Source organism: Silurus meridionalis, chromosome 11 (genome assembly GCF_014805685.1).
Source record: "Silurus meridionalis isolate SWU-2019-XX chromosome 11, ASM1480568v1, whole genome shotgun sequence".
Lineage (NCBI taxonomy): Eukaryota > Metazoa > Chordata > Actinopteri > Siluriformes > Siluridae > Silurus > Silurus meridionalis.
This window is the reverse complement of record NC_060894.1, coordinates 3858173-3875000: the sequence shown is the minus strand read 5'-3', so window position 1 is coordinate 3875000 and position 16828 is coordinate 3858173. Positions and strand designations below refer to the sequence as shown.

Genomic DNA, 16828 nt, shown 5'->3' with positions numbered 1-16828 from the left:
ATAATAATAATATAATCATTATAGACATATTTTTACTTCATTTTTGTACTTTCGAAAAGAAAATTAATTGTACTTTTTTATTATAAACTTTATTGATATTGTTATTCTATTTTCTATTCTTTTAAATTATTTTCACTTTACAAATTAGTATTTTTAAAATAAAATTTTTTCCAATTTTTAGGGCAAAAAACATTCATAAAAAAATGTCACTGCATGTCTTTCTGTGTATAATTCTGAGGTAAAATATTTGACAAAAAAGTTTATATTTCATTTAAAATTGTATGCAAATTAATGTGCAGCAGTGTTATAGCCAGTATCCTGAATCTAAAAATCTAAAAGGAAAAAACACTACAGGAATTTAAAGAGGAGCTAGTCAGCTTTAGAATTATTGCCACTCTTACTGCAAAAGAAAAAAAAAAAAAACATGAACAAATGAGCAAAAATTTCTAATCTCAAAATAAAATAAAAACCTTCACACCCACACAAACACACACATATTCACACTTAGGGTCATTTCTAGGAAGTGGAGGGAAACCAGAGATCCCAGAGGAAACCCACATTGGGACGACATCGATTTTAGACTTGATTTTAAAACTCTTTGTTTTAGCATACCATTATTCTTTAGACAGTTTTTCACGCCATGTCCTCACTAGTGAAGACGCATATTTTTCTCTGCGTTTTGCCGTTCCATCTACACTGAATATGATGTTTCTCGGTTTGCACTGTCGACTGTGAAAACAGAGGTTTTCAGAAACTACGCATTTTTTGTCACTGCCGCAACATTTCAAAGAGCCGGTTAGTAAATAAACGCTAGACGGAAGTGGCGCAGGTCGTTGCAGGTGTCTTATGTTTTGCTCAGGCGCAGAACAGGGATGTGAGGGTTTTCAGATGTTTCAGTGTGGACGAGAAACGTTTGGGAAACGATTGAAAAAGAATAGATAAAAACACAATTTTTAAATGTATCCAGATTAGTGTAGATGAAGCATTAATGTCAAATAAACAAAAAACTCTGGATTTTGGAACTCTCGATTTCTTTTCTTTGGGGTCCCAGTCATTTGCATTGATGAAGCCATCTGTTAGACATCAGACAACTCTGACCCAAGCAAGCACCCAGAACCTATTAAAAGTGATCCCAGTGGGTGCTCTGACACACAAACAAATACACCCACACATGCAAAGTATTTCTGTAAGTGAAACAGGCTCTGAGAGTATCCTCTGGTGCCACCTGATCCTCACCCCGGGGTGCCAGTGATTACGGAGCTGACTGTTTCAATGTCCATCAAGCAACAGATGTAATGTTAAAACATGCCTGGTATAAAATCTTTGTATGGACTGATTCTTTGTGTTTAATTGTCTGTTTTCTTTTTTACTTTGTGTTTCTCTCTTGCTGCAGTGCTGCCGTCCTGTTTCTTGTTCTTTAATGTGGATGAGCAGAACGGGATGTCGTTCAGCGGGCCTATAGAAGACATGTTCGGCTACACCGTGCAGCAGTTCGAAAACAACGAGGGGAAATGGTGTGTCTCACACACACACACACACACACACACACACACACACACACACACACACACACACACACACTTACACTTGTATCATACATGCTGCAATGTAAGTTTCCCCACACTCAGTTTAGAGTGTAGATGCTACACATATATATATATATATATATATGTATTGTATATAGATGCTCCACACTTTGCTGACATACACACACACACACACACACACACACACACACACACACAGTTTCCCAACACACAGGGTGAAAGTGCTTACCGAATTGATAGAGCTGCCTTGTTGCTTGCCTTTGTGTGCTCACACACACACACACACACACACACACACACACACACACACACACACACACACACACACACACTAAACACAGTTTCCCAATACAGTGAGTGTAGATGCTAAATGTATATCTAGTGCTTTCTTGGTATTTGGTTTTGCACACACACAAACATACACACACACACACACACACACACACACACACACACACACACACACACACCTGTTTCTTACATCCTGCAATGTAAATTTCCCCACACTCAGTGTAGATGCTGCACAGAGACTTGTAGCTTGCTTTTGCACAAACGCACCCACACACACACACACACACACACACACACACACACACTCTCTCTCTCACACACACACACACACACACATGCACACAAACCAGCCAAAGTTATAGATTAGAAACAGAAATCTAACCTCACTTACATACTAGTTTCTTTTTGGTATGTCCCAGCTATTTGGGACAGAGCCATCTGAGTGTAGTTGCTGAACATATATCTAGTGCATCTTGTTACTTGACTTTGCACACACACACACACACACACACACACACACACACACACAGCCAAAGTTATAGATCAATCAAATGTGATGAGAATAAAACAGAAATCTAACCTCACTTCCATAAAAAAAAATTATAATATTTCTTGTACAGTTTGTCCCAGCCATTTGGGACAGAGCCATCTGTTAGACATCAGAAACCCCCTTTTCCATTTCCTGCCCATATCACACAAGCAAAAACTCACACCCGAGCAAGCACCCAGAACCTATTAAATCTGATGTCTTAAACATTTTTACTGTCACTTACTTGCATTCTTTTCTTTTATAAAGGAAAAAGACTGTTAGAGTGTCACACAGTGCCACCTATAAAAGTATCTCGTTTAGTAACCGGCTGAGGAACATATCATGTGTTACTGTGGTGTTAGAAACAGTGTCATTTTCCACAACTCGCACAGCACACACACACTTTTCCATTAAATTTTTGCCATAAAACAGACATGTCGCATTACTTATCCAGATAAAATGAGAAATGCTGTTATTTAAATATAAATCAGAATATCCAGTGTAATTGTTTTTGTTAAGCATTCATATATTGCCGTGCAGATGTTCACTGTATACGGTTTATGTCCTGTACACATCTGTACACTCCTACAGTTGGATCTGAGTTTACCACCAAGAGCTGTTTTTATTGAGAGTACTAGAGAAAGAGAGCTGTTGAAGTTAATTCATTGTGCCGTCCTTTGTTCTGCGAGGATCTTCAAAATGGTCCCCTTGCACAGCAATACAGCGCTCCCATAGTTCCTGCCACTTCTGGAACGTGTCTTGCAAGTCTTCTTTTCGAAGCGCGTCAAGCACCTTCTGCGACTCGCGCTGGATCTTCACAATGGTATCAACACGGTGACCTTTGAGTTGGATCTTTATCTCCGGGAGGAAGGCAAAGTCCGCAGAAGTTAAATCTGCAGAGTCGGGTGGGTGCGGATGTGAGATCGTGGGGATCGTTCTCCGACGATCATCATGCACAAGTTGCAAGTTGGTTTGGACATTTTTGGGGGTTGAGCTCGTTGAAGACCTTCCTGATCTCTCGTCGTCTTTCAGTGATGTTCTTCCGCTCTTAAAGCATTGCCATATGTCAAACGTATGCCGTGTCAAACGTCTCTGTGGCAGATTCGCCCAGTTTTATGCAGGATTTCATGTTTGCTCTTTGTTCTAACTTGTTCATGATAAAGATGAAAAGATGGAAGAGAAGAGGAGAAGATGAAGATAAGAACGAGGAAGGTGAATGTGTAGGTGAAGAAAAAGATAAGGAGGCGAAAATATAAAGGCTAAAGATAAAGACATGGACAAAGAAGTTTGAAGAAAAGGAGACTATGAGGATCTTCTTCTTCTTTCGGCTTCTCCCATTAGGGGTCGCTACAGTGGATCATCCGTCTCCATACCCCCCTGTCCTCTACATCTGCAATTTTTAACCCAACCACCTGCATGTCTTCCTTCACCACATCCATAAACCTCCTCCTTGGTCTTCCTCTTTTCCTCCTTCCTGGTGGCTCCATCCTCAGGTTTCTCCTACTGATATACCTCATGTCCCTCCTCTGCACATGTCCAAACCATCTCAATCTCGCCTCCCTCATTTTGTCCTCAAAACGTCCTACATGCACTGTCCCTTTAATAAACTCGTTTCTAAACCTGTCCATCGTCGTCACTCGCAGCGAAAACCTCCACATCTTCAGCTCTGCTCCCTCCAGCTCCACCTCCTGTCTTTAACTCAATGCCACTGTCTCAATCATACAGTATTTTTCTATAACATTGAAAATTCATTGATTGTACAGCATCTATACTTAATATGTATATATTATTTTTTATTTCTTATATTTGATTTGACTTAAATTTTACAGCGAACAACTGCAACTCGACAATTTCCCTGTGGGATCAATAAAGAATTCTGATTCTGATGATACACACACAATGTACGTTTGGATAGATTTGAATACAGAAATTGGTCATATTTTTTTGTTTGGTTTTTGTTTCCGTTTTTTGTTTGTTTGTGTTTGACCCGGACTTTTTGACCCACTTACAGAAGCGACAAATAAACCATAGACCGCGTTTGTCCACAACCTTCGTACAACTTGTCAACGAACCGCGACCCACAAGAATGCGGGCCTAATGAACACAATAATCTCTTTTCCGTCGACGCGAGCAAGCAGCTTCTGAAACATAATCCACATTCATCTGCACTCGCTTTGCTTTTCCTCTCTGCAGGATAAACAGAAAATCAATTAGCTTTAGCTTTTATCTAAGTGGAGTTTGAGTGCTCGTCTGCTTTTCCCATAATTCCCACCGGCTTTCGCGGTTTGAATTTGACCTCGTTTCTGCCTCTCTGTCTTTCTTTTCAAAGGGTTCTGATTGGTTCTCCTCTGAAGGGACAGCCAGCTAAGCGGACCGGAGACGTCTACAGATGCCCTGTGGGTCACGGTCATTCACCCAGCTGTATAAAATTAGACCTGCCTGGTGAGAACTGACTTTACAGTGAATTATTTCCCTGTATGTGTGTTTTTGTTCCATGGCCATGCAATGGAATTAGATATTCAGGGCCACAAATGCACTTGCTTACCTCCATAACGTGCAGAGAACATCGTACAGTATTTCACATAATATGATCATAGCATGTTGGTTTACGAAAATCCAAGGAAATTATTGTATTTATTTTTTGATACTGTCGATGACAATACTCCTGTGCAAAAGTTTGCATTCCCAGTTTATAAAAAATAAAATGTGGATGTATTCTGCAACAAGGCAATAATCCAAAAAACACTCAGAAACATGTATACACTCATTGCTATTGAAGTATTGAGCTGAGGGCATCGTCATCTCCATAAAGTGCAACATCTTGTTCAGGATCACGGTAAAGAACGAATGAATGGTGAACCTGTCTCTAAACACCGGGATATACTCAATATGTGATACCAGTCCTTCATAGAGGAATATACTTACACATTGACACACTCTTTTACATCTAGCTGAAATTTAGACACAAGGAGAATCCAGAGCTCAGGATCCAACCAGGAACTCTGGAGCTGTGAGATAATCAGCTATGGAAAAAAGTACACTCATGTCCAAACTCATTTTTTTGTTAGATTCAAATCTATTTTAAGAGTTATTTTAAGATCCAAAAATGACCACAGAACACATTGTATGTATCATATAGTATCACATCGTACCCTAGCCCTGCTCTCTGTTTACATTTAATAAACTATCCAGATGAATAAATGAAAAATATCTGGATAGAAATTTCTGGTTTTGAGGTTGTACAAACCTTTCTTTTTTTTTCACATTTGGCACTAAATGCAGTGCTGTATGGTGCATTTAACATATTTCTTCATATTGTACACACAAATTATTATTTTTTTTATTATTATTTTATAAATGAACATCTTTTTTTACAGAAGGTTTATTATATTTAGTTTTTAAAAACCCTAACTTGCATATACTGAAAAAGCATATTGCAGTGTATGTTTGGAAACATTACAGTAACAGTGTGCTACTCTAATTTTAGGCCTCAATGAGTCGTCTGTTTCTGACGAGTGAATGAAAAGGCTTTATGTCTTGTGCTTTATTATATATGACATTTCCTTGAATGTCAAATTCAAGGCAAAACCTCGCAGATGCAGCACATTTGTTCTGTCTGGACTGTAAATACACAGTTGCACAGAAATAGCCAGCATGATTTGGAAGTGTCAGAAATAAAGAAAAATTGTCTAGTGCAATTGTAGGAAAGAAAGAGAGGCAGTGAAGTGTGACATTTATACATTAAACATTTCATAAAAAGAGATGGTTGTCTTAGAGGATACTTCTTAGAGGATACTCTGCAACCTTCAACATCAGCTTTGTTGTTGAAGAAAAATGTGCTCTGTTTATATTTATATATATAGTATCTTACAAAAGTTAGTACATTCCTCACATTTTATCAACCATTTTAGTATATATGTAAGTATATAAGACTATAGAAATGAAACTTGGATATATTTAGTAATCAATCTGCAGCTCATGTAGCAGTATAGATTTACTGTCCTCTGAAAATAACTCAACATTCAGCCATTATTGGCAAAATACCTGGCAACCAAAGTGAGTACACCCTAAGTGAAAACAAAGTCAAAACTGTGTCCAAAGTTTCAATATGTTGTGGGAGCACCATTGCTATTTAGCACTGCCATAATCCTCCTGGTCATGGACTTCCCCAGAGCTGCACAGGTTGTTGCTGGGATCCTCTTCCACTCCTACATAATGACATCACAGAGCTGCTGCATGATACACACATGGCGCTTTTCTACCTTCTGCTTGAGGATCCCCACAGGTGCTCAATAGGGTTCAGGTCTGGAGACCTACTTGGTCACTCCATCACCTTCACCTTTAGCTTCCTCAGCAAGGCAGTTGTAATCTTGGCAATGTGTTTGGGGTCGCTATTATGTTGGAAAACTGCTGTTTGGCCCAGTTTCTGATAGGAAGGGCATCATGTTCTGCTTCAGAATGTCACAGTACATGTTGGAATTCATGTTTCCCCTCAATGAACTGTATCTCCCCAGTACCAGCAGCACTCATGCAGCCCCAGACCGTCATGCTGCCACCACCATGCTTGACTGTAGCCTAAGCACAACTTGGACATCCAGTGGTCATGAGAGAATTGTACTCAAAGCACCAGATTTTATGGTCCTGTCGAGCAGACGAAAACATGATTGTGTGCCTCCAATTCTGTGCTAAGAGTTCGGTGAAGAACCACATATGACTAGAAAGGTCTGGTGTCGCTACACTTTTGTGTATATAGTGTATGTGTGTGAATATTGAATTATAATCTTTTTCTTACTGGGTGATGGGTTTTATTTCCTCACCAGAAATTTAATCTTTTCCTGCTGTTGTGTTGCTATTTTTGTCCATATCCTTTCTATTTCTGTGGTAATTAATGAATTAATGAACATTAAGCACTGAAGTAGAAGGTCGAGTCTCGCAAAAGACTGGTGTATGTCATTCATAACCTGCCAAAATATCGATTAGTATTAATATAGTGTAAGATTAGTATAGTGTGTTCTGTCGGTGGACTTGTGTGTCTTGTATGAGATGCAGCTCATAACATATATGGACAAAATCATGTCTAAACCTGTTGTGCCTTTATTTTTCAAGCGCAAACAACAATCCCAAACATACATGAAGTCAAAGAGAACATGACCATGGGGACGACGCTGGTGGCCAATCCGGACGGGAAAGGATTTCTGGTACGGAGAAAATGTTTCCTGCTTAAATCGTCCTCGAAAACCTCTGACTCTAACACTAATGCTTATGGTGGTTGTGGATTCTTATTATTAGAAATATCAGTCACATTTTCCACAGAGGGTTTTTGAGCCGTGAAGCCGCAGTGAAGGCGCTGTGTCCCAGAGGGTTTTTTATTTTTAAGTCAATGACCAAATTGAGAAAAAAAAAAAACATTCATTTATGAAAGACTGACACAATTTTTTCCTGTGGCCTAAATGGACAAGGTTCAAATATCTCCTGAAACCAGTTTTCTTTTTTCTGTCTCTCTCTCTCTCTCTCTCTCTCTCTCTCTCTCTCTCTCTCTCTCTCTCTCTCTCTCTCTTGTATTCTGACATGTAATTCTCAATTTCTCTTTCTGTCTCCGTTTCTGAAAATGCTATATAATATATATATGTATATGTACTCTTTCTCTGAAATGCTCTTTATTCCTTCCCCTATTCCTTCCTTTTTTATTTCTCTCTCTCTCTTTTTCACTTTATTTAGTCAGCATAAAATACAGGAAATCTTTTTTAAGATGCAAATAGAATAATGTCCAAATGTGTGTTGTGCTTCCTATAAACATAGCAACAATAGCAAATAGCCTGGACATGAAGACGTCCCAGGCTACTGATTTGTCCCTCTGTCATCATACACTCGCTGATTCTGTGGGTATTCTTTGTTCCCGCAGGCATGCGGCCCTCAGTACGGCTACATGTGCGGAAATCAGCAGTACATCGCAGGCATCTGCTCAAACGTCAGCTCCTCCTTCAAGGTGCTCGACTCCTTTTCTCCGACCATCCGAGGTACACACACATGCACACACACACACACACACACAAAGTCTCTTGAGGGACACATGGCGAGTGTGTATATTAACACATTCCGAGGCGTGTAAACTGCGGCTTGCCCTCTGGCCCGCATGACCAATTTAGGACACGGTTTATAAGACATGACGTCTCCGATGCACAGGAACCAGTGACTCATCTCAAATACTGTGTCTTTCCATTTTAAACTAGACACACTTCACACACACACACACACACACACACACACACACACACACACACACATGCACATGCATACACTCAGCATTTCGTGTCCCAGGTCAGTCCTGTACTACAGACGTATCCAAAATAGGTTATTTAAAATAGTATTCATTGCTTAGGGGTCATTGTGCATAGAATTTATAGAACCAAATAAATTAGTGGAAAAAATATCTACCATGAGCAGGTTCAAACAGGAAACCACAGCCTTATCTCTGGTTGAGATTATATGACCTCAAGTGATGAGCAACTGCGAGACCCAGAATTCACACTTCAGATGCTGACAAAAATGAGAGCCACTTCAGACACTTTTGTCTGATTGCACAACTTTAGATAAAGGCCATGTCAACATTAATACGTTTCCGTTAAAAAACGCACATTTTCTTCTGTCCACACCGAGACTGCGTTTTCAACGTTCGAAAAGCCGTTAATGAAATAAACAGCAATCAGAAACAACGTAAGGGTACGAGTTTTCACACCTTTCATTGTGGATCAGCAACCTTTTGGAAACAATTGAAAATAAAAGTGTGGATGCACAGCGTTTTTAGACAAAATCTAATTTATCCGGATTATTGTAGATTTAGACTAATACGTCGATTTGAGATCTTGTCCACTTTACAATTGCAACCACAGCAAACTGTTCGAACCTGACTGTTTGAATGTACAAATATTTGTCCATTCATGAGGAATAATTTTCTATGATCCAAGAGGACAGATGTCATTTGTTCTGAAGCTATAAAATGTATTAGCCACATATTAAATCACTACGCTGTGACTCACTTCATGTCCTGTCACCATTTTTTGTTTTCCAGAGTGTCAGCAGGACATGGATATCGTCATTGTGCTTGACGGATCAAACAGCATTTTTCCATGGAAGCACATCACGGAATTTCTGGTGAAGTTTCTGAAAAAGATCGAAATCCCTCCAGCCAGGGTGAGCCTTCTCCAGCAGCATATAGCTTAGAAAGTGTTTTATGTTCATAATGTGTAGATGAAAACTATAGAGATGCTCTCTATATTTTGAAAATACAGTGTTTAAAAAAAATAGTTTGATTATTAGAACAAATTTGTTTTAAAGTAAATATCATGTTTTTTTTCCAGCATGGGAAGAGACAGTGCACTCAGTGAAGAGTTTGATTCCTCTTGTGCAGTATATATACCTTGTACCTTATCAAAGTCAGTTAGCTTAGATTTTATATACCAGTTGATACTTCAATGATAGAACTTCACAAAAAGCGACAGACTGTGTCTACAAATTGTGGAACAAGTGGAATTCTGTTCTGTGGTCAGACGTATCAAAATTTGTATTTCTTTTTGGAAACCATGAACACCATGTTCTCTGGACTAAAGAGGAGAGGGACCATCTCGCTTGTTATCAGCCCAAACGCATCTCTGATGGTATGCGAGTGCATTATTGCCCATGGAATGGGCAGCTCACACATTTGGAAAGGTTCCATCAATGCTAAAAAGATATATACAGATATTAGAGCAACAAATGCTTCTATCCAGGACATTTATGAGCAAAATAAAGCTTACTTCATACTGCATCTATTACAATGGCATGACTTCATAGTAGAAGAGTCCTGGTGCTAAACTGACCTGGCTTCACTCTAGACATTCCATCTTCCATTTGACCCATCATGAAACGAAAAATGCAAAAAAAGGACACGAGAACTGTTGAGCAGCTAGAAATTTGTATCAGACAGTTGGTCTCCTCAGTTCCCAGATGTACACAGACAGTAGATGTGATGCATTTTACACAGTGTCCCAACTTTTTTGGAATCGGTGTTGCATAGTAAACGGATATCGAGTGCCACCTAGATGAGGATGGAGTCCCTTTTGAGTCTGGTTCTTGTGATGGTTTCTTCCTAATATCATCTCAGGGAGTATTTTACCTCTATGAATTAGAATTTTGTATTTGTAATCTCTGCTTTGTGACAACTTCTATTGTTTAAAAAAAAATTTACATATAAAATCAATTAAATTGATTTTAATTGAATTGATAGAGTGGTAAGGTTCAGTTTCAGCCCAGCTTAGAATTCTAGATGATCTCAAACCGTAGTGTAAATCGCTCATGTAGCCTTGGTGCGGTTTTGCTGCAAAGTCTCATTAAAATCCGTTAAGGAAAAAAATCCCTTCAACGAGAAACTCGCTGTGGGGAAAGTTAAAAGAGTTTTCCTGAATGTGGCGCTGGAAACTGAGGAAGACCGCATTTTCCTTTTTTACAATTTTTTATATTAGATGAGATCATGTTGAATAAATCGCTTCTCTGTTGACCAGGACAGTCTATGTATACAGTATACAGTATATGTTTATAAAAGACATAATTCACCACAGAATAAAACACACAGGAAAATAATCAATGACAGACTTAACAACGTGTTCCAAAGTGTTTAATTCCTCGTATAACAAAATATTTATTGAGTGATACATAATTTTTATATATTTAGATATATATTAATTAGTATTAAATATTAAAACATTTAACATTGAAGCATCCACAAAACAAGTAGAAGAGTAGTATAGTAGTACAGCTAGCTGTTATATCACCATCCTCCTTTTTTATTTCCATTTTTCTCAATTATAAAGACACCAAAATGGGTCTGTTAATGTTATTGATAAGCATCTGCTGGACATTGTAGACAGTTTCTAGTTGACAAGAGACTTATGATCGTGGTATCAAAAAAGCTTCAAGTCTAGTTTTGTAACATGGCAACAGATGGCAGCACAAGGCCGCACACACAGTCACAAGGAGCACCAGCCATCACAAGTCACTGTGTCAAAAGACATTGTGTACATCGGGAGCTGTGCAACTGTTGCCATACATACCAGATGCGCACCATGTGCTCCTCACACGTGAGTTTCTCAAAGGAAACAACATGACCTCACTTCTGTACCCACCCTACTCACCAGATTTGGCTTCTGCGGACTTCGCCCTGAAGATCCAACTCAAAGGTCGCCGTTTTGACACCAATGCGGAGATCCAACACAAATTAACTCATTTTGTCAACAAGTGGCAGGAACACTGGGGGTTTGTGTTGCTCTGCAAGGGCACTATTTTAAAGGTGATAGTGTGAAAATGTCGCTAAATAAAGTACTTCCTTGGAACCAGAGCTAGTCTTGAAACGTTTTGATACCACCTCGTATGGTGAAATTGGTGACTCGTTGTTTAAGGTTCTGGGTTACTATTAGACAATTTAGAAGTTCATACTGTTGGACCTTTGAGCAAGGCCATTAGCCCTGTCATAAATCATATCAATCTAAAATGTACAAATAAAATACATTTAATTAAAGATTAATAATAAATAATCCATCCATTACAGTTTTATCATTTTAAGAGATAAATGGTCATGTGGCATAAAGATTTCTTGTTTCTTTTTCAGGTGGGTATCGTGTCATACGGACAAGACGCCGGCCATGTTTTCAATCTCAGCCAGTTCTCCAACACGGAGGACCTCGTCGGTAATGTATCCCATATCAAACAGAGAGGGGGCTTGAAAACCATGACAGCGCTGGGAATCGATACGGCAAGGTGTGTGTTAGACGCTCACTTATCATTAGTGTTTGTGTGTTGATCATTTAACTGATGAGTTCACGATTGACAGGAAAGAGGCTTTCACGGCGGAGCGAGGCGCTAGACCAGGGGTCAAGAAAGTCATGGTGATTGTGACTGACGGAGAGTCACATGATGATTACAAACTGAAAGACGTTGTCAAAGACTGTGAGAAAGACGGGATTGAGAGGTTCGCCATCGCGGTGAGCGTCATAATTGTTTTTAGCTTGAAAGTTTATTAAAGATTAATATTTGGTGATGGGAATTTTGTACTCTTACCTATCAAACCTACAGTCAATGTTTGACACAGTATTTTACACCTTTAATAATAACTGTACTGTACATCTGTGGAGTCAAATATTACATAAATCAATCATAACAAGTCTCTGCCATGTACCAGTAACAATTTTGCTCATCTTACTGTATAATTGTCGTCTATTTAAGTTTTAATAATACCCTGTATAAATTTTTGTTGCAAAATGAGAGACCGTTTGAAAAATCGATTGGGGAGTATGTTCTCAAAGTCCCAGTGGTCCTCCAAAAGCCTTGTTTAATCTAAAAACAGAGACAGAGTTACGTTCTTCTGCATGTATCCTGGGAAAAAGTTTTGAAAGGAGCATTAGCTCTTCTAAAATAAAAATAAAAGAAATGTTTGGAATTTAGTCGTTAGCTGAGCCAATGTTGGTCTGTAAAGACTTTAATGTACATTTAAAAATGGAGATTAAGGAAAATGAAAGAAAATCCAATTAAAAGGCTTTTACATAAGTAGGTTTTGCGTATTACATCCCCAGTCTCAGCCCTTACTTGGGTTGTGATTGACCAGTGGCAGTTTCCTGTAGAATTTGCACAAAAACACACAATTTGCCTTCATTTCAAATCCCCCAGGAAAACCGTCATGCACAAAAACACATTCACAAAAATCCCGGGTTTATTTTTTAAGGTTAATATCGATGCTGTAATATCGAGCCGTGGTATTAAGTGTGACTTGGTGGTATTAAGGGTGGCTTGGTGGTATTAAGGGTGGCTTGATTCAGGCAGGACGCCACTAAAAGCACGGCTCGCCACCGGGATTCATTTATGTGTTTGTTTTTTGTATTTATTTACAGGTTCTTGGTGATTATAACCGCCAAAATAAAAGCAAAGAGCAAGTGGATAAATTCATCAATCAAATCAAGTCCATTGCGAGCAACAAAACCGACGATCATTTCTTCAACGTGGAAGACGAGCGGGCGCTGATCACCATCGTCGACTCTCTGGGGAGCAAAATCTTCGCTTTAGAAGGTAACAGAGTCTTTTTAACAGACCCCATGACTTATTAGATGCTACTTCTTGTTTTTATATCAGTTTTGAGTCAAGAAAAGAAACGAGGTGCCCTTTATCCTCAATCATGTTTACTGATGCTAATTTGTCTGTAATGTCAGTACAAGATTGTTGTTAGCTGATTTGCTAGCTAGCTAAGTTCAAAGTTTTCGAGCAAATATTTAGCACATTATTTTGTCGCTTTCTTCAAATAGATGAATGTGACCAAAATCACATGTAAAATTATCCTTAATCATGTTTACTGGTGTTAATTTGTCTGTAATGTCTGTACAAGAATGTTGTTAGCTAGTTTGCTAGCTAGCTAAGTTCAAAGTTTTCGAGCAAATATTTAGCACATTATTTTGTCGCTTTCTTCAAGTAGATGAATGTGACCAAAATCACATGTAAAATTATCCTTAATCATGTTTACTGGTGTTAATTTGTCTGTAATGTCTGTACAAGATTGTTGTTAGCTGGTTTGCTAGCTAGCTAAGTTCAAGGTTTTCGAGCAAATATTTAGCACATTTTTTGTCGCTTTCTTCAAGTAGATAAATGGGACCAAAATCAAATGTAAGCTTTGTGATTTGTGTGTTGGTGTTATGTGACGTTAAATCATTTTCGGGGACACTTGCTTGATGTTATACAGTATACAAGACACAATTCTGACTTTGCTTTTCGTTGCTCAACAGCTACATCTGGGAATCACACTTCATCTTTTGAGATGGAAATGTCCCAGTCAGGCTTCAGCGCTCACACATCAAGAGTAAGTCACATTCTCAATCTTTTATCTTCAGGAACGGCTACAGCAGGTGGCGTCGATCTTTTCCACAAAGACCCACACCTGATTTCACTCTTGTAATCAGCTCATCGTAGCCTTTTGGATTCAAATCTCATCTTTATCTCACATTTGGCTGTAATGAAATCCTGGAGCAACTCCAGTTCCGTGTGGAGAATATTGAAGATTCTTAGTATAGAGTATATTCTCTCTTTGTTGTCACTGAGTTACATCACGTTCACTATATTGCCAAAAGTTTACAGACACCTGGTCATAAGTATGATATTTGCTTTTTGAGCTTTGCATTCCTCATTTAGTCCCAATTCGCTCTTATAATTCCCTCCACTCTTCTGGTAAGATGTTCCGCTAGATTGCTTGTGGAGATTTGTGCTCATTCAACACAGGGATGTGATAAATTCAGTTACTGAGGTAGGTGAGGTGAGGAGGCCTGGGGTGTGTTTCAATTCATTCCAGATGTGTTCAGTAGGATTGGAGCTCTATAGCAGGAGATCTTCCACTCCAAACCCATGTAAAGCATATCTTCATGGAGTTTGCTTTGTGCACCGGGGCATAGCCATGCTGGAACAGGTTTGGGTCTCCTAGATTAATTAAAGGCAAAATGACATGTTACTGCATCCTTCGACGTTCTATAGAATTGTGTGTCTTCAGCTTTGCGATTACAGTTTGGAAAAGACCCACATATGCCTGGGAAAGTCAGGTGTCCCAATACTTATGTCCATGTAGAACTAACCCATAAATCTTCTTTCTGCACCTTACAGGTTTTTGGTCCTTTATACCTCTTTAGTACATTTTTATTCTGCGGTTATATAACTTGTTTGTGACAAAAAAATAATCTTGAATGTTGAATCTTGAATGCAGTGTATTTAAAACAGTATTCTTGCATTCGTGTAAAAGAAAAAGCAACCTGGAACCTTGATAGTGTTGTTTTTGTGCAGGCAGGTGTCATGCTCGGTGCGGTGGGAGCGTACGATTGGAACGGCACCGTGGTGATGCAGTCGGACAAGAAGTTTGTTGTGCCCAAGAACAACGCCTTTCACAACCCCCTAGTGGAGAGGTACCAAGGCATGGCCGGATACATAGGTACGTACTACACCGAAACACCAAGGATTTTATACGCCACCAGTAGAAACATCCTTGGTCTCGTCCCCTTTTTGTTCCGTTCCGAGCCTCCTGGATGGCGCATGTAAATAATGTCGTATTCGTCCCGACAATCCTTTACAGCAGAGAAACAGGGCTTCGCTTGCAGTCTAAACACTCTACCATAAACACTTTCCAGACAGAAAGAAGATTCCACTGCTCTCTACACATCCCCTTTTAAGGAGCTTCCTCAAAGTCAGGCAACCGAAAAGGAGAGGAGTCGGGAGTGTGGGGTGGGGTGGGGTGTGGTGGGGGGTTCTTGGGGTGAATAGTAAGGAAGGTTTATTGGACCCCCGCCTACGTAATAAAAGTTTAAAGACTTTAAATGAATTGTTGCAAATGACACTCCAGCTGTTTTACGTTAATAACTGTGCCACGAGTGGAAATCCAGCTCGCAATAAAACATACCGTAATAATCTTTACACTCAGAGATCTGGTAGAGCTGACAGGTCTGAATCGCCGCCCACGTGCTGCAGAGTTCCAGATGTTTCCGTGCAGAAATCATTGTGTTCGAAAGAAACATGTTCTCAGAATGTAATTGTGAACAGATAGAAAGTGTTGTAGTTTTGGGATGCAGGTTACGACGTGCAGTCAGCATACACGGCCTCGGGAGTTCTCTACATCACCGGAGCGCCAAGGTACAACCACACCGGCCGAGTTATCGTGTACCGATTCGACGGGGAGAACGTCACGGTTATGCAGAACCTCGATGGAAAACAGGTGCGCTGATAAAATCCTGATACAGTTGGAAAATGCGATCAATGTGGTTAAACAATACAGAGTGTGTATATATATATATATATATATTATACATGGACATCTTTGAATAACCCATGTGGTCTCGTTGTGTTCGTGTGCTTCTTAGATCGGTTCGTACTTCGGCAGCGTTCTCCAGACCCTAGACGTGGACAATGACTCATACACAGACCTCCTGCTAGTGGGAGCTCCCATGTTCATGGGGCCTGAGAGAGACGAACAGGGACAGGTCTACGTCTACCAGCTCAACAAGGTACTAAGAGAGGAAATAAGAGAGAGAGTGCGAGAGGAGGAGGTGGTAGTTAAGGCAGCAAACCTTGGATCGGTCATGAGTTCAGATCCAAGCACCAACATGGGGTCCTTAACCTTCGACTGCTCTGGATAAGGGTGTAATGCCTGAAATGTAAATAAGAGATTAAAAGGCACCGAGATGGTGAGAGACAAGGAGAAGGAAAGAGGGCGTGGTGAAGAGATAGAACAAGGGGATCAAGAAAGTCTTCCAATGTCTTAAGAAACATCAGAAGGATTCTGTCTTATTTTTTTTTTAAATGTTTAATTTCAGCATTAATGGCTTGCTATTTAGACTAGGCTCCAAAATTATTGGCACCCTCATCAAACGGTTATAAAAACTCTTATTGACCTTATGAGAGAAATGCAGCTTGT

General features: G+C 39.5%; 1 protein-coding gene across 1 annotated transcript in view; it reads left to right on the top strand.

Moving 5' to 3' along the window:
- The window catches only part of itga1 (integrin, alpha 1), a 62514-nt gene that overhangs the window by 22866 nt on the left and 22820 nt on the right, over positions 1 to 16828 (top strand). The window contains exons 2-13 of the mRNA XM_046861047.1: positions 1394 to 1514; positions 4697 to 4809; positions 7474 to 7565; positions 8270 to 8384; positions 9437 to 9558; positions 12008 to 12156; positions 12230 to 12380; positions 13284 to 13458; positions 14166 to 14239; positions 15208 to 15352; positions 15987 to 16129; positions 16275 to 16418. Coding sequence (XP_046717003.1) covers positions 1394 to 1514; positions 4697 to 4809; positions 7474 to 7565; positions 8270 to 8384; positions 9437 to 9558; positions 12008 to 12156; positions 12230 to 12380; positions 13284 to 13458; positions 14166 to 14239; positions 15208 to 15352; positions 15987 to 16129; positions 16275 to 16418 — 1544 coding nt within the window. The remainder of the gene's footprint in view (positions 1 to 1393; positions 1515 to 4696; positions 4810 to 7473; positions 7566 to 8269; positions 8385 to 9436; positions 9559 to 12007; positions 12157 to 12229; positions 12381 to 13283; positions 13459 to 14165; positions 14240 to 15207; positions 15353 to 15986; positions 16130 to 16274; positions 16419 to 16828) is intronic.